An 18,074-nucleotide genomic window follows, 5' to 3' on the forward strand; every position below is an offset into this window, starting at 1 on the left:
AGTAAAGCTAATTGTCTCTTATAAGTGCCTTACGTGAAGCCTTTTTGCTCAAGTTGCTCAAATCCTCAGGCATGTTTTGCTGTGGATTGCTTAGTTCTGGCTAGCATTCCCTTTATTCCTTCGAGGAATGAAATGAATACACGGAGTGCTACAGTTGAAACTGTTACTTTAGCCTGTTTGTATCTATCACCGTGTTTCTTAAATACAAGACAATGTGACCTGTGTTAGATGAGTCTTTAACAATGTAGTTTGCTTCTTTACATAGTAGACATAAAGGTAGTTTTTGTAAAACTGGCACTTCATGCTTACTGATGTGTACTAATCAACTTTTTTCTTCTACGTGATGCTTTTTGCATAATGTGTTCACTGACTTCATGCATAATGAGGTGGAAGTGAAATGCTGTAAAAACATAGATTAATAATGAGAAAGTAATGTCAAAAGAGCACCCGTGATCTCAGAAGAACAAGACAGCAAGTACAAAAAGTAAATTTCTGTCTCCTACCTCTTTCCATTCTAATCAGAATAAAGTATTGATGCAAACAAGGGAAAGAACAGGACAACACAATCTCTGAATAAAAAGTGATGGTGTTTTGTGGTGGTCTTTATTTAAGAGTAAAGTGAAGTAACCTAGCTAAAATACTGTAGGGGTTTATTCGAACAGAGATTGAGAACTACTGTAGTGATTCTTTGCTTTAGAGAGCATGGCTGAAACTTGTTCTCTGTTGTTCACAGTCTTATTTTCAACAAATCAAGCTACAGTTGGTGTGGCTATTTCTAATGTAAATGTCAATAGCAAAAGTTTAGTAGTCTATATTCCAATAAGTTAAACTTTAAGGTTAAAATTTATATTTCCCCTTAAATGTTAGCTTAGTAATGCTTGCTGTAAGACAAGCACCTCGGGTTTTTTTGCACTCCTTCAATTGGATACGTGATGAAGTTAGATTGAGTTACTCTGGCTTAAGGCCACAAGCTGAGCTCAAGGAACTATGTGATACTCTTCAGCCAAAGCCAGCTGCAGGGTAAAATGGATGAGTAGAACTTACTGTCGGTGGTTCAGGGTAGCACATTTCTTGTCACAACTCAAATATGGTCATTACATTTTTAGTAACTTGATTGTATCCTATTGTATGTTTGTGTTAGTTGTTTTTTAAATGATGTGCTTGTAAAACTTAGTCAAAGATTCTTCTATAAATGGTGATGCATTTTCATTTAACGAAAGTTTCTCAGCTGAATGAAGCAGGATTTGTAAGAGAAATTAATTTTTAATTGTACTTTTAAAACATTTGGATTATTTTTAACATATAAAAAACCTTAATGTCCTGAATTTCACTAAGGTAAACGTCTAGCCCACTACAGCCCAGTATTAAGGTAGCAAATCCTGCAGTAAAGCTACTGAAGGCTTGAGAGCCCCTCTATAAACTCAAAAAAAGTAGAAACTTTCTGTGTCTAAGTGACAAAACTGCCTATTTGTAATTCATTGCAATCAACTTTAAAGGCATACAATTTTAGGGTTTGTGATATATTTAAATGTATACCTGTGCCGTTTGGCTCGAGTGTAACCCATCATTGTTGTGCTGTCTTGCAGATAACTTCCTTTTTAGTGATGAAATCATAGCCAATGGTTTTCACTCCTGTGATAGTGATGAAGATGACAGAGCCTCACATGCAAGTTCTAGTGATTGGACCCCGAGACCACGTATAGGTAGAAGCCTGTATAATGTTCTTAGATGCTCTTTGCCTTTGAACAGTTACTTTATGCTTCCCAGTCTTCGAATGATTTCTTCTGTTGCAAAAAAATGGCAGTTACTGCTTTTGAGCAAGCTTAGAGTTGTTGACTGTACTCTGTACGTTATTTAAGCAGTTTAAAAATGAACCTCTTTAAACTTGCTGTATTTTGATTAAAATTGTCTATGTCTTTCTTGTGTAGATACCCTGCTGTGATCTATATTAAAAGCATATGCACAGACTCACTAAACTGAACAGATTTATGGCACATTTTTACCTTATTTACTTAGTAGCATTAATACTTAAAGGAACAAGAAGATTAATCTTTTATGATTTTAGCCAATCTGTAGGGCTCACTGTCGTAAGTATTGCATCAGTCTGGGAATTATTCGTCTGCATATATACTGCATATTAGCAATAGATAAGCATGGCAGTTAGGAACTTGGTAGAAAGTTCTCACCTTGTTCAGAGGTGAGGTAACTGCTACAGTCGCTGGTGACCTGTGTGGAACAGGGGCTTCCATGGTACAATGGGCTTGGGACTTGAGGTCTTTGGTCTTAACACAGGCGTGGTAGTACCCCAGTGTTCATTTTGCCAGTAATGATAAGAAGAGCAGCAAGAGAACACATTATGACAACATGATATGGCACTTAAAATCTGCCCATGTTGTCTTTGCTGGTGCCTCTTTCCAGAATCACTGTTGGTATCTCCTGGGTGAATATGTGTAACAATTGTTTGTGTGTTTTATAACTAGCCTTAGTGATAGCTGTTTGGGTTCTCTTAAGCCAGTTTAGCTTCTTAAGACTTACCTATTTTTCTTCTACCACTCTATTCTCAAGTGTTTCTGGAAAGGTTGATTTGATAGCTTTAGGAGGTCCTGTCTGAAAACGTTAGTGTTAGACGACTGAAAAGGCAACAGAAATCCATGGATTGGTGGGCCCTATTTCTCTCTTTAGAGCAATGCTTTATAATACGACTAGAACATACATGTATGTTTCTTGTCTCTTCTCCTTATTACTGTAAATACCTTACAAAATGTTGGAAAAACACAAATGAAGCCATAAAATGGAGACAGGTTGTGAAAATCTTGTTGCTAAATAAGTGACCTCTAAGAGCCATCAAGTTTGCTCTGAACTGGGATTTCTACCTCAAATAAATGTCTGTTAAATACTTCATGGGTTAACATAAAGATAATAAATAAGTAAAAACCTTAGCTATACTATCACTTCAGAGTTTAGACCAAAACACAAAAGGGTTTTGATGAACAAATCATTAAATTTGATTAATAAAATTTTAGTAACAAGCATTAATAAATGGACAACGATTATAATAATCTGAAATACTTTACTCAGTTTTAAATATTTTTATTTTTTTAAATTTTCTTAGGTCCCTACACTTTTGTTCAGCAGCATCTCATGCTAGGTACAGACCCACGGACAATTCTGAAAGACCTGCTACCAGAAACAATCCCTCCACCTGAACTGGATGATATGACATTGTGGCAAATTGTTATAAACATTCTTTCAGAACCACCAAAAAGGAAAAAACGGAAAGATATTAATACTATTGATGATGCTGTGAAACTTTTACAAGAATGCAAAAAAATAATGGTGTTGACTGGAGCTGGGGTACGTATTGCTGCAGTGACAGTGAGAGAACATACAGACAAGTTTGCTAAACGCTTGTCCAGTGCTTTACAGCATGCAGGTGATGTGACCCTGACACCATTCGTAACAAAATAATTGTGTAGATGGGAAGAGGAGGCACAGCTGTTCACTAGAACGATGCACACTGCAAGACTGGAGCTTAAGTTGGAAATTACAAGAGCTCTCATAAGAAAATATTCTTAAACATTTAGACTCTTAAAGAGTTGCTTCCATTCAAAACAGTTACGGAATTACATTACATCTAGCTGTTCGAGAACATTTTCTGTCCTAGTCATTTTTTTTATTTGAAACAAGGGTAATTTTTAAACAAAATCTCAATGGATCTCTTAAAATACCAGATGGAGCTAGAGGGACTAGAAGAGAAAGAAAAGGGTCAGGAGGGTATGATTATAAGGAGAATTTGATTAGATTTCAGTAGACTGAATTTTACTTCTAACACGCTATTTTATGACACTAATAAGATTACTCACTGTTGTACGTTTGCAGCTTTAAGCCTATATACGTGATACAAAAGTTGATCATCCTTTGCTTCTGTTGTTCATACGCAGAGGGTGTAACACCCTGCAGAACAGATGAGTAATTCAAATCAGCTTGTCGGAAAAGCACTTCTGTTACCCAGTCTTGCTGTCTCCATAATTGCTATCAACTCCTGTCTCTCCTCCTCTTCCCGTAGTATTTTGGGGTAGTCAGAGACAATAATTTTTAGTCTTTATTGACTACTACAATGCTTTGATAAACAATGTTTAGTTATCAAAAGGGGTTTGTTCACTGAAAGTAAAAATCTGTTAGAGTTAGCATGTAAAAAAGAAAGGCTTGGACAAAGTGGTTGATTTTTCTAAGCTGGAAGATCAATGAATGCTTACTGATCAAATTTAATGCAACACTTTTAGATTTTTGTTCGCATCTTACAGAACTTCTAGCAGTACAAGTAAGGTGTGGTGTCCTGTTACTGCCTGTATGGATTGTACTAAAGGGGTTTTTGTTCAGTTGTCAGACTTTGTTTCTGTGCTGTTTCTTCTGCTTGTGATTTGGGATTTTTTTTTATATTGGTCTGAAAAAAAAGAAAAGAGGAAAAAAGAAATAAATACAGAGAACCCGGACTGGTTTTGGTTTTAATGTCTCTGAGCAGTGTGAGCATACAGAACTATGGTTTCCCAAATAGTTTGTGTCATAGCAAGTCTTTAATGGCCCAATATGTAGTTTTGCTTATTTCAGATTGCAAAAAATGTATTTCAGGTGTCTGTGTCTTGTGGAATACCTGACTTTAGATCAAGAGATGGCATCTATGCACGCCTTGCTGTAGACTTCCCAGACCTTCCAGATCCTCAAGCAATGTTTGATATAGAATACTTCAGAAAGGATCCCAGGCCATTTTTTAAGTTTGCAAAGGTATGCTTCCAACAGTTCTTATCTTGGTCAGTAAAGACAGTTAACAATATTAAAATGCATAAATCAGATAAAATTCTTCTGTTAACAAAATAGTATCTTTGTCATTTTTATAAGCAAGATAGAAAAATATGGTAATATATAGAATTTGCTTTAATGAGAGGTCTCATTCAGTGGCATAACTCCTTAAAGAGGTCTCTGCAATGTATCAATTTTATATCAGTGTTATATCAATCATATTATCTATATTGTGTGCAAACCACCTATTACCCTTATTAGAAACATTTAGCAACTTTCTGGGTCTTTTGAAGTTTATTTTTACTGTTCCTGTTATAAATTCATTATCTATACAACCATTCTAGACAGTGTCTCTCATTTCAGGGACAATAAATAAAAACTTATTTGAGCAAACCTCAGTAATCTTAGCTGCTGTTACTTTCTCTGAAAAATGAAGGAATATGAGAAGCTTTTGGCCAGCACGTGTGTGAGGTGGAATGTTACGTTTGAATTTGATTTGCTGTGGCATGCTGTTCAACGTCATACAATACATTCACATTTTATCACTGTATTTACAGTTAAGAGGAGTAAAGCAGTTTCATGCACTAGTAAGTTTCTTCTTGTTTCAGGTTTTGATATAGCTGTCACAAGGATCTGTACATCTTCTAGAATTAAAGCCTGTTTTGCAGGGACTGTGTTCACTTAAAAGGGCGAACGCAGTATTTCTTTGTAAAGATGTTAATGATACTGAACAGTTTAAAAAGTAGGGAGTACACATCGGAGACAAGAAAGCATTGTAGAAGCTATAGACACATGTAGAAACAAAAAATAACTGTGTTTAGTCTGGAATTTCCTCAGGAAAAACAAACCCAAATACTGTAAGAATTACTACAGGACCGGGAAGGACTTGTGAAAATCAATCACTACTGATTATGCTCACCTTCTTCCCTTCACTCACAATTTATGCTACTGCTTTATTATGTTTTAAAGATTGGAAAAGAAAAATCAATGCATTCTTCAGCTGCTTGGCTTTCTCTGATAGCCTCCTATCTAGATACTAACATATTTTGATGCTTATTAGTATATTCAGTTCCTTGACATTTTAATATTAAAAAACAACCCACAAAAAACCCAAAACAAACAACAAAAAAACCCAACCTAACCTACTTGAAGCCTGTCTATGCAGGTTTTATTCTGGTTTTACCAGAGTAGTCCAAATCCTATATGGCTCATACTTTTTTACTAAAATTATTTCTCCTGCTTCTCCTTTTCTGTCCATCTGTGCAGTTAGCGTATTGATTTATTTCATGAAATCTTACATTCTGTTAATTCTAGGGGTCAAGAATGGCCACATAAACTGGCAGAGCTCAGTGGCAGAACATGTCTTGCTTCAGGCTGAGATACAAAAGCTGTTAGGACCACATGAATACGTGATTATTAATATAAGCCAGGTAGTAGCTCTATGAGCAATCATTGATCATTGCTGCAGTTTAACTCTAAAGTCCCATGTAGCTTCAGAATTAGGAGTAACTTGAAATATTTTGGGGAAAAACAAATGCTTTCAAAAAGTCTTTTTTGTTTGTTAATAGTTAGGCTGTATGGTAGCTGAAGGCAGAGTTGTCACAAAGATAAATTTAACAGTTCACTGTTGTGCTGGAACTTTTGGTTCAGCTTTAAGTATCCACTGGTAAAGGGAGGCAGCAGCCTCCTCCTTGCTGACTTTTGGCCAATAAGTCTGGTGCTTTTTTTGTAATAAGGCCTCACTTTCCCAGGTGAGACTCCAGCCCGGTTGCTGTTCAGTGGCGAGACAGTGACTGAGGGGCAGAGGGTCTGGAATTTGAAGTTCCTCCCCTGAGTAAGTGCTCCTCAGAAGCAGCAGTAGTGCTGCTGCTGCTGTCCTCCTTGGTGCACAGCAACCTGAGGTATCACCCAGGGTGGTCAGCTCTACACAGGTTCCTACTGTGAAGCTTTCAGCTGGGTGCCTGCACTTAATTTTTCCTTTTGGCAAGGTCCTCATTCACTGTGAGCAGACATCAAACCATTCTACAAAAGTGCCTGCATATTTTTCTATATGTTCTCTATATGTACCTACCTCCTCTCGAGCTAAAGGAAAGGCTAAGCATCTGTCAGGCACAGAGGAACTGCTCTGCTAAGCCGCATGGTTTTAATTTTATGTCTGTTGTAACCAGCTAAATTGGCACAGCTGGTCTGAGTACCACCTGTCTTCTCCATTGTGTCCAATGGTGTTCTGCTTTCTGGGCTTCCATCCTCCAGGAATGGCTGCTGATAATGCTGACAAGTAAAAAATGCTTATCTCAAACCAAAAGACTAGAATCCAGATTCCTCATTAAATTTTTGTCTGACTGCAGTTAAACCATGTATGTTTCTAATAACAAATGCTGTAGTTACATGACACTTACAAAGGAAAATAACCTTTCCTATTTCATAACAGACCTAAACCTTGCTTTTATGCTGTGTGAAGAACAAAATACCAACTTCTGCATGGAGCAAATTGCCCTGACTCAGCTTAGCTGTTGAAAGAACAGTTGGATCTGAGAGAAATGGCAAAATGCAAAGGGAGTGACAACATTAACTGCTGACATAGTCATTATTGATAATATTTAGCTCTGTGTGAACTGCTAGAGTTGGAATAAAGACGTTATGTATTCCTTTACATTTTCTAATGTACTTTTGAATTCCCTAGGAAATCTATCCAGGACAGTTCCAACCATCTCTCTGTCACAAATTCATAGCTTTGATGGATAAAGAAGGAAAACTACTTCGCAACTACACTCAAAATATAGACACTTTGGAACAGGTTGCAGGAATCCAAAGGATAATACAGTGTCATGGTGAGTGGTTTTAATTTCACTTTTCGTATGTGTAGGAATAATTTTTACTGGTGCATTTTTTTTCTTTAATTGGTATCTCTTGGCAGCAAATATCCTGCTTTTAAAATGTTGATTTCTTTTTAGGTAGCTTAAGTATTTAACTCAGAAGTGTTTCAAGTGGAAATACTTCTTTCAGAAGTTATGCTTGATAAGTGGTGGTCTTTGTGTTATCAGTGAAGATCCACACCCTGTTCACACAGGCTGAGACCTTAAATTTTAAAATTTATTTGGTGATTCTTTATATTTATGTATGAGAAACAGTGTGGAAATCAGTCTTTTCCTATGTCCCTCTCACTATCAGTGAAACAGAGTTTAGCTGTTATCTCTTTCTATATTCGGAATATATTCCATTGAAATCTTAAAATACCCTGACACTTCAGTGACTTTACCTCACGTAAAATATTGTGGATTAATTACCAGTTCAGTGCGACTGAACATCATCTCGGTACACCTTCAGTGTCACAGACATTCTGCAGTTACGATACCAAATCAAGTAGCCTCTCTTAATCAGTTGCTTGATAAGCTTTCCATTTCCACGGACTTACAAACATCAATCTAAATGGCCAAGGATCCATTTTTAAGGAAAGGATGCAGAAAATTAGTTCTTCAAGTGCACGTTTAATAGACTTCTGGCAAATAAATTGCTTAAAAGCAGTGTTGGCATGTTCATAAGGCCTGTCTAATTCCAGCTTTTCCAGGGACCAAACTCACTTGGTGTCCTTATCTACAAAGCTTAGTTCAGTGCCAGATTTGTCATTTTTCTTTATTCAAATGAGAGCAAGCATGGTGTTCTGTTGTGGTGACCAGACAGCACACAGTAGAGCCCTATCTGTCAAATAACCCAAAGCTACTGACAGTTTTCATTTGTACTTGGTGTGCCGTGCGTTTTCTTTTGATTTGTCATTCTGTACTAGGTATTCATCTTGAACTCTTTACGTGGTTGTGTTTTTGCACGTCACTGCCACATTCAAGCTTCCCATTTTTTCAGTTGCACACTACAGTAATTAGTTTTCAGGCCATCTTTAGTGTACATCCTGTGTAAGTTGACTTTAAATTAAAAAGATTCTGTAAAACGTGCTATGGACTTAAAGATTTTGAGGCCTTTGGAAATAAGCAAAGGTTGTTTTGAGCACATCAGGCTTTATCTGACATACTGTTATGCTGCTCTTTAAGAAGTGCTAGTTAACCAGTGGCTCTAAAGAGAAACTGAAACTCTGCTATGTAAGGGTTCATACTGCTGTATTTATTCCATCTTTTTTGTCTAGCTGTGGCAATGGCAGGTTAACGATGAGAGTGCTGAATGACAAGGCACTTTGCAATGATTTGAGGAGTTTGTATGTGAACCTTTGAACTCATTTCATAGTGCAGACCTACAGTAAAGTTGCTACTATAAAAACTACTGTATCTCAGACACATTTTCTGAATTTAAAATGGCTATGGCATTTAACCAGCATGTCTGGAATTAGATCATATTCCTTGGCATTGCTGTAGCTAAATGATCAGAGGCAATGGCCTACTGGCTACATGTGACTCATGCATGGGGCAGCATAACTTCTTGATCAAATCCTTCTGATGGTGTAAAATAACTCACATAATAGAGTTGCAAGTAGGCAGCAACAGGTGCCTTAGGCAGCGTTAGGTCTGCTAGCCCAACAAACACGTCCCTAACATACTGTATAAAGACTTATTACTATAAACAAATTATAATGAGTGAGTTACTGTCATACTTCCTGTAGTCTTTGGAACCCTTCAAATTCTGGGAGTTGCAATGCTGAGCAAGCATTTCAGACGCCGTGCACTTTCTGTGCCAGCAGTGATTAGCAGACCTGAACCGCCAGTTGTTCATAAATTATCTGCTCCCAAGTTTTTCTGTGCTTTCACTCTCTTTGTCTGACCCAGATACAGTATCCTCAACACATATTTTGATGTTGTACTTAGCCCCAGAATCCCTTCATTTAGCAGTGCAAGTGTTGGTTGGCTGCTGTGCATGGCTTACGAGCAGAAAATATCTTTGGTTTGAGTAGCTTAAAATAATACTCCATACAAAGTTTTGGTACCAGAGGTTTTTAGCTGTTCCTAGGTTCTGCAAAGCATTCAACATCTTAACGGTTACCTTTCCAAAAGTTTCCTTGTAAAAGAGACTTTTGTACCCCCCTGTACATTATATAGTCACGGGGCTTTCTTACTACTCTCATCTATCACCATTGGAAACTAGAGAGTTCCAGACTTTTACTGCATGAGTGGCACGTTCCAATGCAGGGTCCGAAAGATCCCCAAACTATTCCTTTTTTAAGCCTTGTTTCATGGTTAGGAGAAAATCTCTCAATTTTCCACTTTATTCATCAGCATTCTGTCAACTTTTAGCATTATTCCTTGCACAGATAAAAGGCCTTGTAGGCCTGTCTCTCCTGGACATGTGCACACCAAAAGGTCACTCTAGTTTGCCACAAGGACTTCACACTGTGTATTTTCATGTGTGTGTCAGCCACCTGATAAGCTTTGCCTTTAGACTGGTAGAAACTGAAGTGCTCTACCAGATACTCAGGCATCACCTTCAGCTCCGTCAGAAACAGGCCAGATTGAGCTACCAAGTGACTGGATGGAGCAGCCAACTTAACACGGTCTTGACAAATAATAAACACTGGCTAAGCTGAGTACCAATTTCAGAGCAGTATTTCAGTGTGAGCAGTATAGCTGTAACTTCTCACTGCAGCTGAAAGGAGCAATACTGCTATCTAGTTACCTATAGCAAAGTTTTTGCTAACGCATTTTTGTAGTTACTTTGCCCTACAGTTTCTTGAGTTCACAGGGGTTCGTGTCCTGCTACTGCTGTTTGCAGAGCTGTTGGGACTACTGTTAGTTGTCTAAAGAGGACAAAGGAAGGTTCTGTTCTCCTCCTTGTATACGTTTGCACAGGTTGGTTGAGTGAGAGGACACAACACAATTTTTGTTGACATGCATGTGGTATATCCTGCTCCTAAAACAAGATTTCTGCTGACTAACATCTAGAAGAACTACTTTTAGTAGTACAAATACCTTCTCTTAATTTAAACTACGTTTTAATGACTGATTTTTGTAGCACTGCAATATAACAGCCTTTGTGTCAGAACAGCTTCAGCAAAAAGACCAAATCTGAATGACTGAAAATCCTGATTTCTACCATATGGGTTTTCCCTCTCAGGTTCCTTTGCAACAGCTTCCTGCCTGATCTGTAAATACAAAGTTGATTGTGAAGTTGTTCGAGGAGATATTTTCAATCAGGTAAAAATTTACTTTAACTCACTGCATCTTTTAATAAATAGCTCTCAAAAAACCTCCACAAAACCTACAAAAAACCCAAACTCCAACCTTGGATTGCTTAAAAGATCTGCTTGTAAAAGGCTACGTATCTTTGCATGTGTTCATAAAAGTGCCTATCTGTATTTAGCATTTCCTCTAGTATTGAAAAGTATACTCAAATGCTATACTGCAAATACTAGGTAATGAGAAAAAGACAAAACTGTAAGAGTCCATTTCTAATGGCACCTCCCTGAAAAGCAGAGGTTGAAATGGTAAGTGGAAAGTTGGGTTTATACCTCTTATGTTAATCTGAACTCACAGTCACACCAAGGAAGTGTTCTTAGCTATTTATATAACATGGGTTGCTCTTCGAGCATTGACCTACATGAAAAATAAGTTTAAACAGTAGATGATGCACAGAGAAATTGCTAACTACAAAGCAGCCTCTGAGAGAAAGAGGATCGAATGAGATGTTGGACATTGCTTTCTAGGACTCTCGAACTGTTCTGTATTCCAGACTCCCCACATCTGGCTGTGAAGTGCTCCAGGGCCAAGGCAGAAGTTACTACCTGTCCTTTGCTCTAGTCCCTCCATAAGTTCTTCTCAAGGAAGTGAGTTTAGCTGGCGTCTTTTTGCCAGGATGTCCTTTCAGTGCATTATAGACAGAATCATTTGAGATCTTCTGGTTAGAAAACTGCCAATTTCTTGCTTTTCATTCTTTTGCCGCTCCCAAGAGAACATGCCGGTTTCCCCATAGCATGATTCTTTCTCTTGGTTGCTGTACACAACCATCCTTCTGGATGAGAAGCAGCAGCAGTTACAAATCACACAGAACATCCGAGTAAAACAATTTTCAGTCGCTTTACTTTTGACTATTTTAGGTAGCATCAAGAAATAGTGACAGAGTCTCAGATTTAGGAAGAAAAGGCCCAAGAGATGGAAAACATCAATACTTGGATATTCTTCAATCAGCATAACCTTGTTTTTGATGTATGGATAACATCAATAATCAATGAGAAGTTCTGTATCTCTTTCATAGATAAATACATTAGCCCAGGTGGTGGGGTTTAGGGTGAGTGCTACTTCTAGAGAGAAAGAGGACCCCAGGCAATTGAGTGGCCATTACCTGGCTTTACTTAGCTTTTTAACTTTTTGGTATCAATTTCAGCTCTTGGAATAGGTCTTCCCCCTTACTGATGACCTTTCTGAAGATTATCGGAGAAGCTCGGGATTAGTGTAATGCTGAAATGCACTTACGGGCCCATTACAGTGACTCAGATGATTTAGATAAGGATTTCAGTTGCTCTAAGAGATCCGTTAAGTCACAAGTCATTGGATTTTCTGCAGGAGATGATGGAAACAGAGTTATTAATATTATTTGTCCCTTTAAATCAAAAGTTAGAGGTCTTTGTCTCATCTTCCTCTTAATATAGAGCCAATTATTTTACCTCCTTAAGCTTCCAACGGCAAGTGCAAAGGCCTCACTAACATGAACAGAAGAGACAGCACGGTCAAAAGCTTGAGAAAAGTTTCAGCTGTTTGTGTGTTAGGAGTTCTCTTTCTAATATGTAAAGATCTGAGGAAAAAAGTTCAAGATTCGTTCTACTCATCTGCTCCTTTTTGGGGTATTCTTTAGTTGGTTTCCCTTTAGCGTGGTGTTCCGAGACGCTCCTTAGCTTGGGTACATGGTGAAGGTTTCCTCCATACCACCTCTTAGTTCTTGTGCCATATTGCTTCTTACACATCCCTCCCACAAGGTTTTCTTCAAAGAAGGATTGGATTCTGTGTTCAAAGACTTTTTAATTTTTGGGAAAGGTCCTTTGACACTAGAGGAGGGCCTTTTACTCATGATGTTTGTCTTTTGTCCTACTGCAGGCATCCATAAATTGATTTAAACTGACTTGGAAAGTTCTGTGTGTGGTTTTTTTTTTGCATATATTCTGTGTACAAGAGGGGGTTGTTACGCATATAAATGTCAGTCTTCATATATTTTCCCATTGCAATAGGTAATATACATCTCTTTATACATTTAGATAGCACTAAGTAGCTTGTGATGACTGCTATAGGATTGCAGGTACATTTAGCTCCTTAGATTTATTCTGGGGTATTGTATTTTAACACTACAGCTGAGAGGACTTGAAATAGTGGGAAGAAAGACTGCTCAGTAGCAACTGAAATCCTAGCTGTACATACATCACTCACCTTCTTGCTTTTCTTCACTCTGGAAAAGTCTTAAGATCAGAAGGAGCTGGAAGAGGACCCAGAGATCAGAAAATCTTCTGGTTTCAGGAGGAAAGGGAGCCTACTTCTTCACAAACGTAACTCTCATCCACTTTTTTTAAGTGAACAAGGATTCTGCTCTGTTTTTGGAAGAACTGGAAAAGTTTAAAATAGAGACCAAACAAAAGATCTTGTCCTATATGCTTTTTGCTAGCCAGCTGCTGCAGTGCTTTATGTTCATAACACATGTACCCTTTGGGAGGAGAGGAGTAAGTAGAGAGGTAAAGCTGTACAATAGATCCTCTGATTAGGAAGGGGTTTACATCAGAACCTATAATGAAAACCGACAGTGAAATCTACGTTTTTGCTCTGATTAAACCAAATCGAATAGGAGGTGCTGAGGATGACTTCTGGACTTCGGCTTAGTTGTCAGATAAGCACTGTGGTGTAGATCTGTGTGGTTGCTCCCTCTTGACTACAGGACTGCCCTGGTTTTATTTCTCTGTGCAGTTGCCACAAGCTAGAGGAAGGAAGGTATACTTGTCTGTACATTGACAGAAAAATTGGGTCCAGAACATAGGAATAGAAAAATAGGAAATACCACTGAAACTTCCTTGTCTTTTACCAAAATAAGTCACTGTGAATCGCTAAAATCTAAGATTTTTCAAGGGCGCAGCCTTGAATTGTAGTAACAGAAGCTGTTGTAATGCAGGTTGTACCCAGATGTCCCCGATGTCCACCTGATGAACCGCTCGCCATCATGAAGCCAGACATAGTGTTCTTTGGAGAGAACTTACCCGAGCAGTTCCATCGCGCCATGAAGTACGACAAAAATGAAGTTGATCTCCTTATTGTCATTGGGTCTTCACTGAAAGTAAGGCCAGTAGCATTGATTCCAAGTAAGTTACTATCTCTGGTAATATTTTCTTCCAAAAATTTGGATCGAAAGTGAAATTCTCAGTTAAGAGCTCAAAGAAATGCTTTTGGCTTGATTCAGTGAAGAAACTAGATTAAGCATCTAGTTTTCTAAGAAGCAAATTGACTGCCTATATAAAGCTGAAATGCAAAATGGAGAAAGTAACAAATTCTAAGTGCTTTTTCTACACTCCAGGCAGATCTCAGGGCGATGAAATGATCTGAAAAACTATCACTGCTCCCAAAACTTGAATTACTTTTTTCTGAGATTCAGTTCCTTTCTCTTCTGCTTGCAATATGCCTTCAGAGTTACTTACAAGATTTCAAATGGAATAATCTTTAAACAGATAAATGTACAATCAGAAAATCAGATCAAATACATCAGGTGTCTGAGTTGTAGCTTGTTTCAAGGCACCACTTAATACTAAACGTTACACGGTGTGTATTGTATAGCATGCCATCATTTGGACCTTTAGCTTTTAAAAGTCATCTGGAAAAACATCTCTGCTACTGTACATTATAGGAAAAATGCCCTTCAGGAAGGCAGAGAGAATACCATCACAGGTGATTTCTTCGCTTATTAAGTGAAAGACTTACTGGTACTAAAGAACTGGTACTTCACGTGTCAGGCTGAGAAAGACACGTGCTTAGCATCTGCCATTAACTGGGAACAGTACAGCACCTCTTGCCTTTGTAGTGACATCCTCTCTGCTGTACAAGAGGCAGAATGTAGTGTTCAGCCTGATGGGAAATGCGGAAGGACTGGAAAGTTGGGATCCACTACACAAACCATTGCTCTTTGTGCCCTAGAAATGGATTTCACCAGTTGGTTATCTGAGGAATCAGTGGTAGGTTACCAGACTGGGGGGTTTGGAAACCTCAGTGTCAGAAATGGGCTGAACAACCCTGTACAGTGTAGATTGTACCTGAAAATATTTTGATCTAATGAAGGGATGTTACTGACCAGCAGTGTGTTCTTCATGTGCACTTCAGTACATAAAAGGAATGCACAAAATCAATGCAATTCTTCTAAGAGATTATAGTGCCAGTTTTAGTGGTCTTTTTAACACCTGACCAAACATTGCTGCAGCCAGTATTTCTGCACACGTGTTTCTCGGTGATGGAGTGCAGGAACACTTCTGCTGTAAAAAATAGGGGGAAGAAACACAGATAGGCTACAGCAGGCATGGCAACTGAGACTGCTGTTGTTAAATCTGAGATTTGCTTGTCGTCTTCCTGATCTGTCTGTTCTGGTCTTGTTGCAAGTGAGAGTGTGAAGAGAAGTCCAAGGAATCAGACTTTCTAAGTAGATCTTTGCTGAAAGTGAAACTGAAGTGACCACCTTTAAATTCTCTCTCTGTAGGTTCCATCCCCCATGAAGTGCCTCAGATCTTAATTAATAGGGAACCTTTGCCTCATCTACACTTTGACGTGGAGCTTCTTGGAGACTGTGACGTTATTATCAATGAATTGTGTCAAAGGCTAGGTAGTGAATATACGAAACTTTGCAACAACTCAGTAAAACTTTCCGAAATAACAGAAAAGCCTCCACGAACGCACAAGGAGCTTGAAATGCACTCAGCCGAGCTACCACCTACACCTTTAAACATTTCTGAAGACTCTGGTTCACCAGAAAGAATGACCCCACCAGATCCTTCGGTGGCATCTTCAGAACACCTAGCTGAATGTAAGGTGGAAAGCTGTGACCCCGCCTCAGAAACTAAAGGGACCTGCACAGAGGAAAAGCGTCAGGACACACAGACATCATCAGAAAGCCCTGAGAATCCTGCTAGTGAATTAATGAACTCTGAAACAACGAAGGAAAATGGATCGAACAACGGAGAAAATAAAGAAAAACATGAAATATTGAAGAAGTGCTGGGTAAACAGATCTGCAAAAGAACAGATCAGCAAAAGGCTGGATGGTGAGTGTTAACTCATTTCCGTATTTTGCATTTTTTGGCCAAGATGTTTATTCTGGACTTACTGTAGAGCAATAAGTTACCCTTGAGGAGGTCTGTGGGGTTTGACGGTTATTGTTATTCAGACAAGTGACTGCAGAACTCATCATTTTATCATTTCTTTCTTTTGGAGAAGCCAGTAGGAAATGTTTTTGTGATTCATAATAGGTTTTATAATCAGTGATTATATACTCACTAAAAATACCGTCGTTTAGGAGGTTGTTGAAGGTAAGTATCAAAAAATAAATCCGTTTCTAACACTTTCAAATGCATTTTCAGAAAAGATAGTTTGATCCTCAGGTGTTAAGAAGCTGGTCACGCCTGGTCATAATTTGGTGTGGCAGCCTTCTTGTAGAACTGCACGATGAAGTCGTGGTAGGGGTTGAAAAGCAAATCTCAACAGCTCAGGCCAGGCACACTTTGAGGAAAACTTTAGACTTTCCAAGGAAGCCTCCCAGTCTGCAGTCCCATAACTGGTGTAAGGAGTTACTGCACTAGAAAATCGGCATGGATGGAGAACCAGGTATTAAACTGCAACTTTCCGAAGCAAAAGCCGCTTTTAAGCGTTGTCAAGTACTCTGTGCAGTGGGTTCCAGTTCTGTTAGAAGTAATGAAAAATCTAGCTGTGAATGTGTATACCAATGAAAAAAAGCTGCTAAACATCGAAGTTTAAATGCTCTTCTGTGTCAAATGGAGGTGGGGGGACGGAATGCTGAGCTTCCCAGTGAAGCATTTGTTTTGTGCATCATCATAAGTACACATACATTGAAATAAATGCGTTCCTGATGTAATCCAGTTTGTCAGTTAAGTTTCACTGTTGAAAGTACCCATATCCAGGTAGGTACCTTCTAACCAGAAGTCTGCAAGAGCTTGTATAAATAACTTCTTTTAGGATTTTATTGACTTTTAAAATTCTGTTTCAGGTACTCAGTATCTATTTCTCCCACCCAATCGCTATATTTTCCATGGTGCTGAGGTTTACTCAGACTCGGAAGACGATATCATATCTTCCAGCTCTTGCGGGAGCAGCAGTGAAAGCGGCTCGTGTCGCAGTCAGAGCATAGATGTGGAGGATGAGAGTGAGATTGAGGAGTTCTACAATGGCATCGAGGATGAGGATGCTCCAGAAAGGGAAGAGGAGCCTGGATTCGGGGAAGATGGAGTTGAGCAAGATGAATTGGCAGCTGATGAATCAGCTTACACAAATGAAGCTGCAGGGACCGACCATGCAAGCAACAAGTTGTAAAGCGATCACAGACTGGTTCCAGGAGCTTTCCACCAGCATTAGGAGCTTTGGCATGTCAGAATGAATGTTTACGTCTGAATTTAGAGCAACAAAACCATAAGGATGTAGTGTTTATAAGCAACTGAAACAGATTTTCATGCTTAGTTTTTTACCTTTTTCAATAAAATTCTCTTACCGCGCACTCAACACTAACTCATCTTTTTTTTAAGGTACTAGGAATATCTAAACAATTGTCACTGTGCTCACTTTTAAGTTCATCTGTCTGATCAGGCATCCGTGTATATAATGCGTATTTTTTGCTTAATGGTTTTCAGCTTATATTATTTTTAAACAGTTTTGAAAAAGCCATTGGAATGTTAAACTAATATAAAGGGAACAGCTAATTTAGACCAAAGAATGGTATTTTCACACCTCTTGCTTTGTAACAGTTTGGTTTATTTAAAACCTTCTCGTGCCTCTGCTCAACCTTTCATTCTTGCCTAGTCTGTCATTAAACACTGGCATTTTGTAAGACCTCCTGTGGCAGCTAATTTTTTGCTTTAACAGTTAATTTGTATGTTTGAGACATACTTAAATGTGAGTAGAGAGTTAAATGGAAACAAGACAGCGAGCACTTGAGAAATCCTATGGTTTTTAGACTGCTGAAGAAGTGCTGTGAAAACGCTTAGGTTACTGAGTTTAATGCTTCCCCGTGGACATGAAGCGATGTTGACATTGGCTCCTCCGCAGTTCTTGTACTGGCTTGTCAAACAAAATGGATCCCCCGTGGTCAGAGCTTTTCGTGTTG

The 18,074-nt window shown here is 38.6% G+C and overlaps 1 protein-coding gene across 1 annotated transcript; it reads left to right on the forward strand.

The window, feature by feature from the left end:
- The first annotated feature begins 1,528 nt into the window (after window positions 1-1,528).
- Window positions 1,529-17,468, forward strand: SIRT1 (sirtuin 1). Its single transcript, XM_010195072.1, has 8 exons — window positions 1,529-1,703; window positions 3,113-3,354; window positions 4,630-4,782; window positions 7,481-7,628; window positions 10,849-10,928; window positions 13,879-14,065; window positions 15,445-16,005; window positions 16,965-17,468. Exons 1-8 carry the CDS (start codon window positions 1,529-1,531, stop codon window positions 17,285-17,287), a joined length of 1,869 nt encoding a protein of 622 aa, XP_010193374.1. The 3' UTR covers window positions 17,288-17,468.
- The last annotated feature ends 606 nt before the right edge of the window (window positions 17,469-18,074 follow it).

Source organism: Mesitornis unicolor, unplaced genomic scaffold, assembly GCF_000695765.1.
Source record: "Mesitornis unicolor isolate BGI_N332 unplaced genomic scaffold, ASM69576v1 scaffold43041, whole genome shotgun sequence".
In the NCBI taxonomy this organism is placed as follows: Eukaryota; Metazoa; Chordata; class Aves; order Mesitornithiformes; family Mesitornithidae; genus Mesitornis; species Mesitornis unicolor.

Excerpts from the sequence above, each read along its gene's own strand:
- SIRT1 (XM_010195072.1), top strand. The coding sequence starts at position 1,529 with ATGTATACCTGTGCCGTTTGGCTCGAGTGTAACCCATCATTGTTGTGC. Across the intron at positions 7,629-10,848 it reads AAGGATAATACAGTGTCATG|GTTCCTTTGCAACAGCTTCC; the intron begins GTGAGTGGTTTT and ends TTTCCCTCTCAG. Across the intron at positions 14,066-15,444 it reads GCCAGTAGCATTGATTCCAA|GTTCCATCCCCCATGAAGTG; the intron begins GTAAGTTACTAT and ends CTCTCTCTGTAG.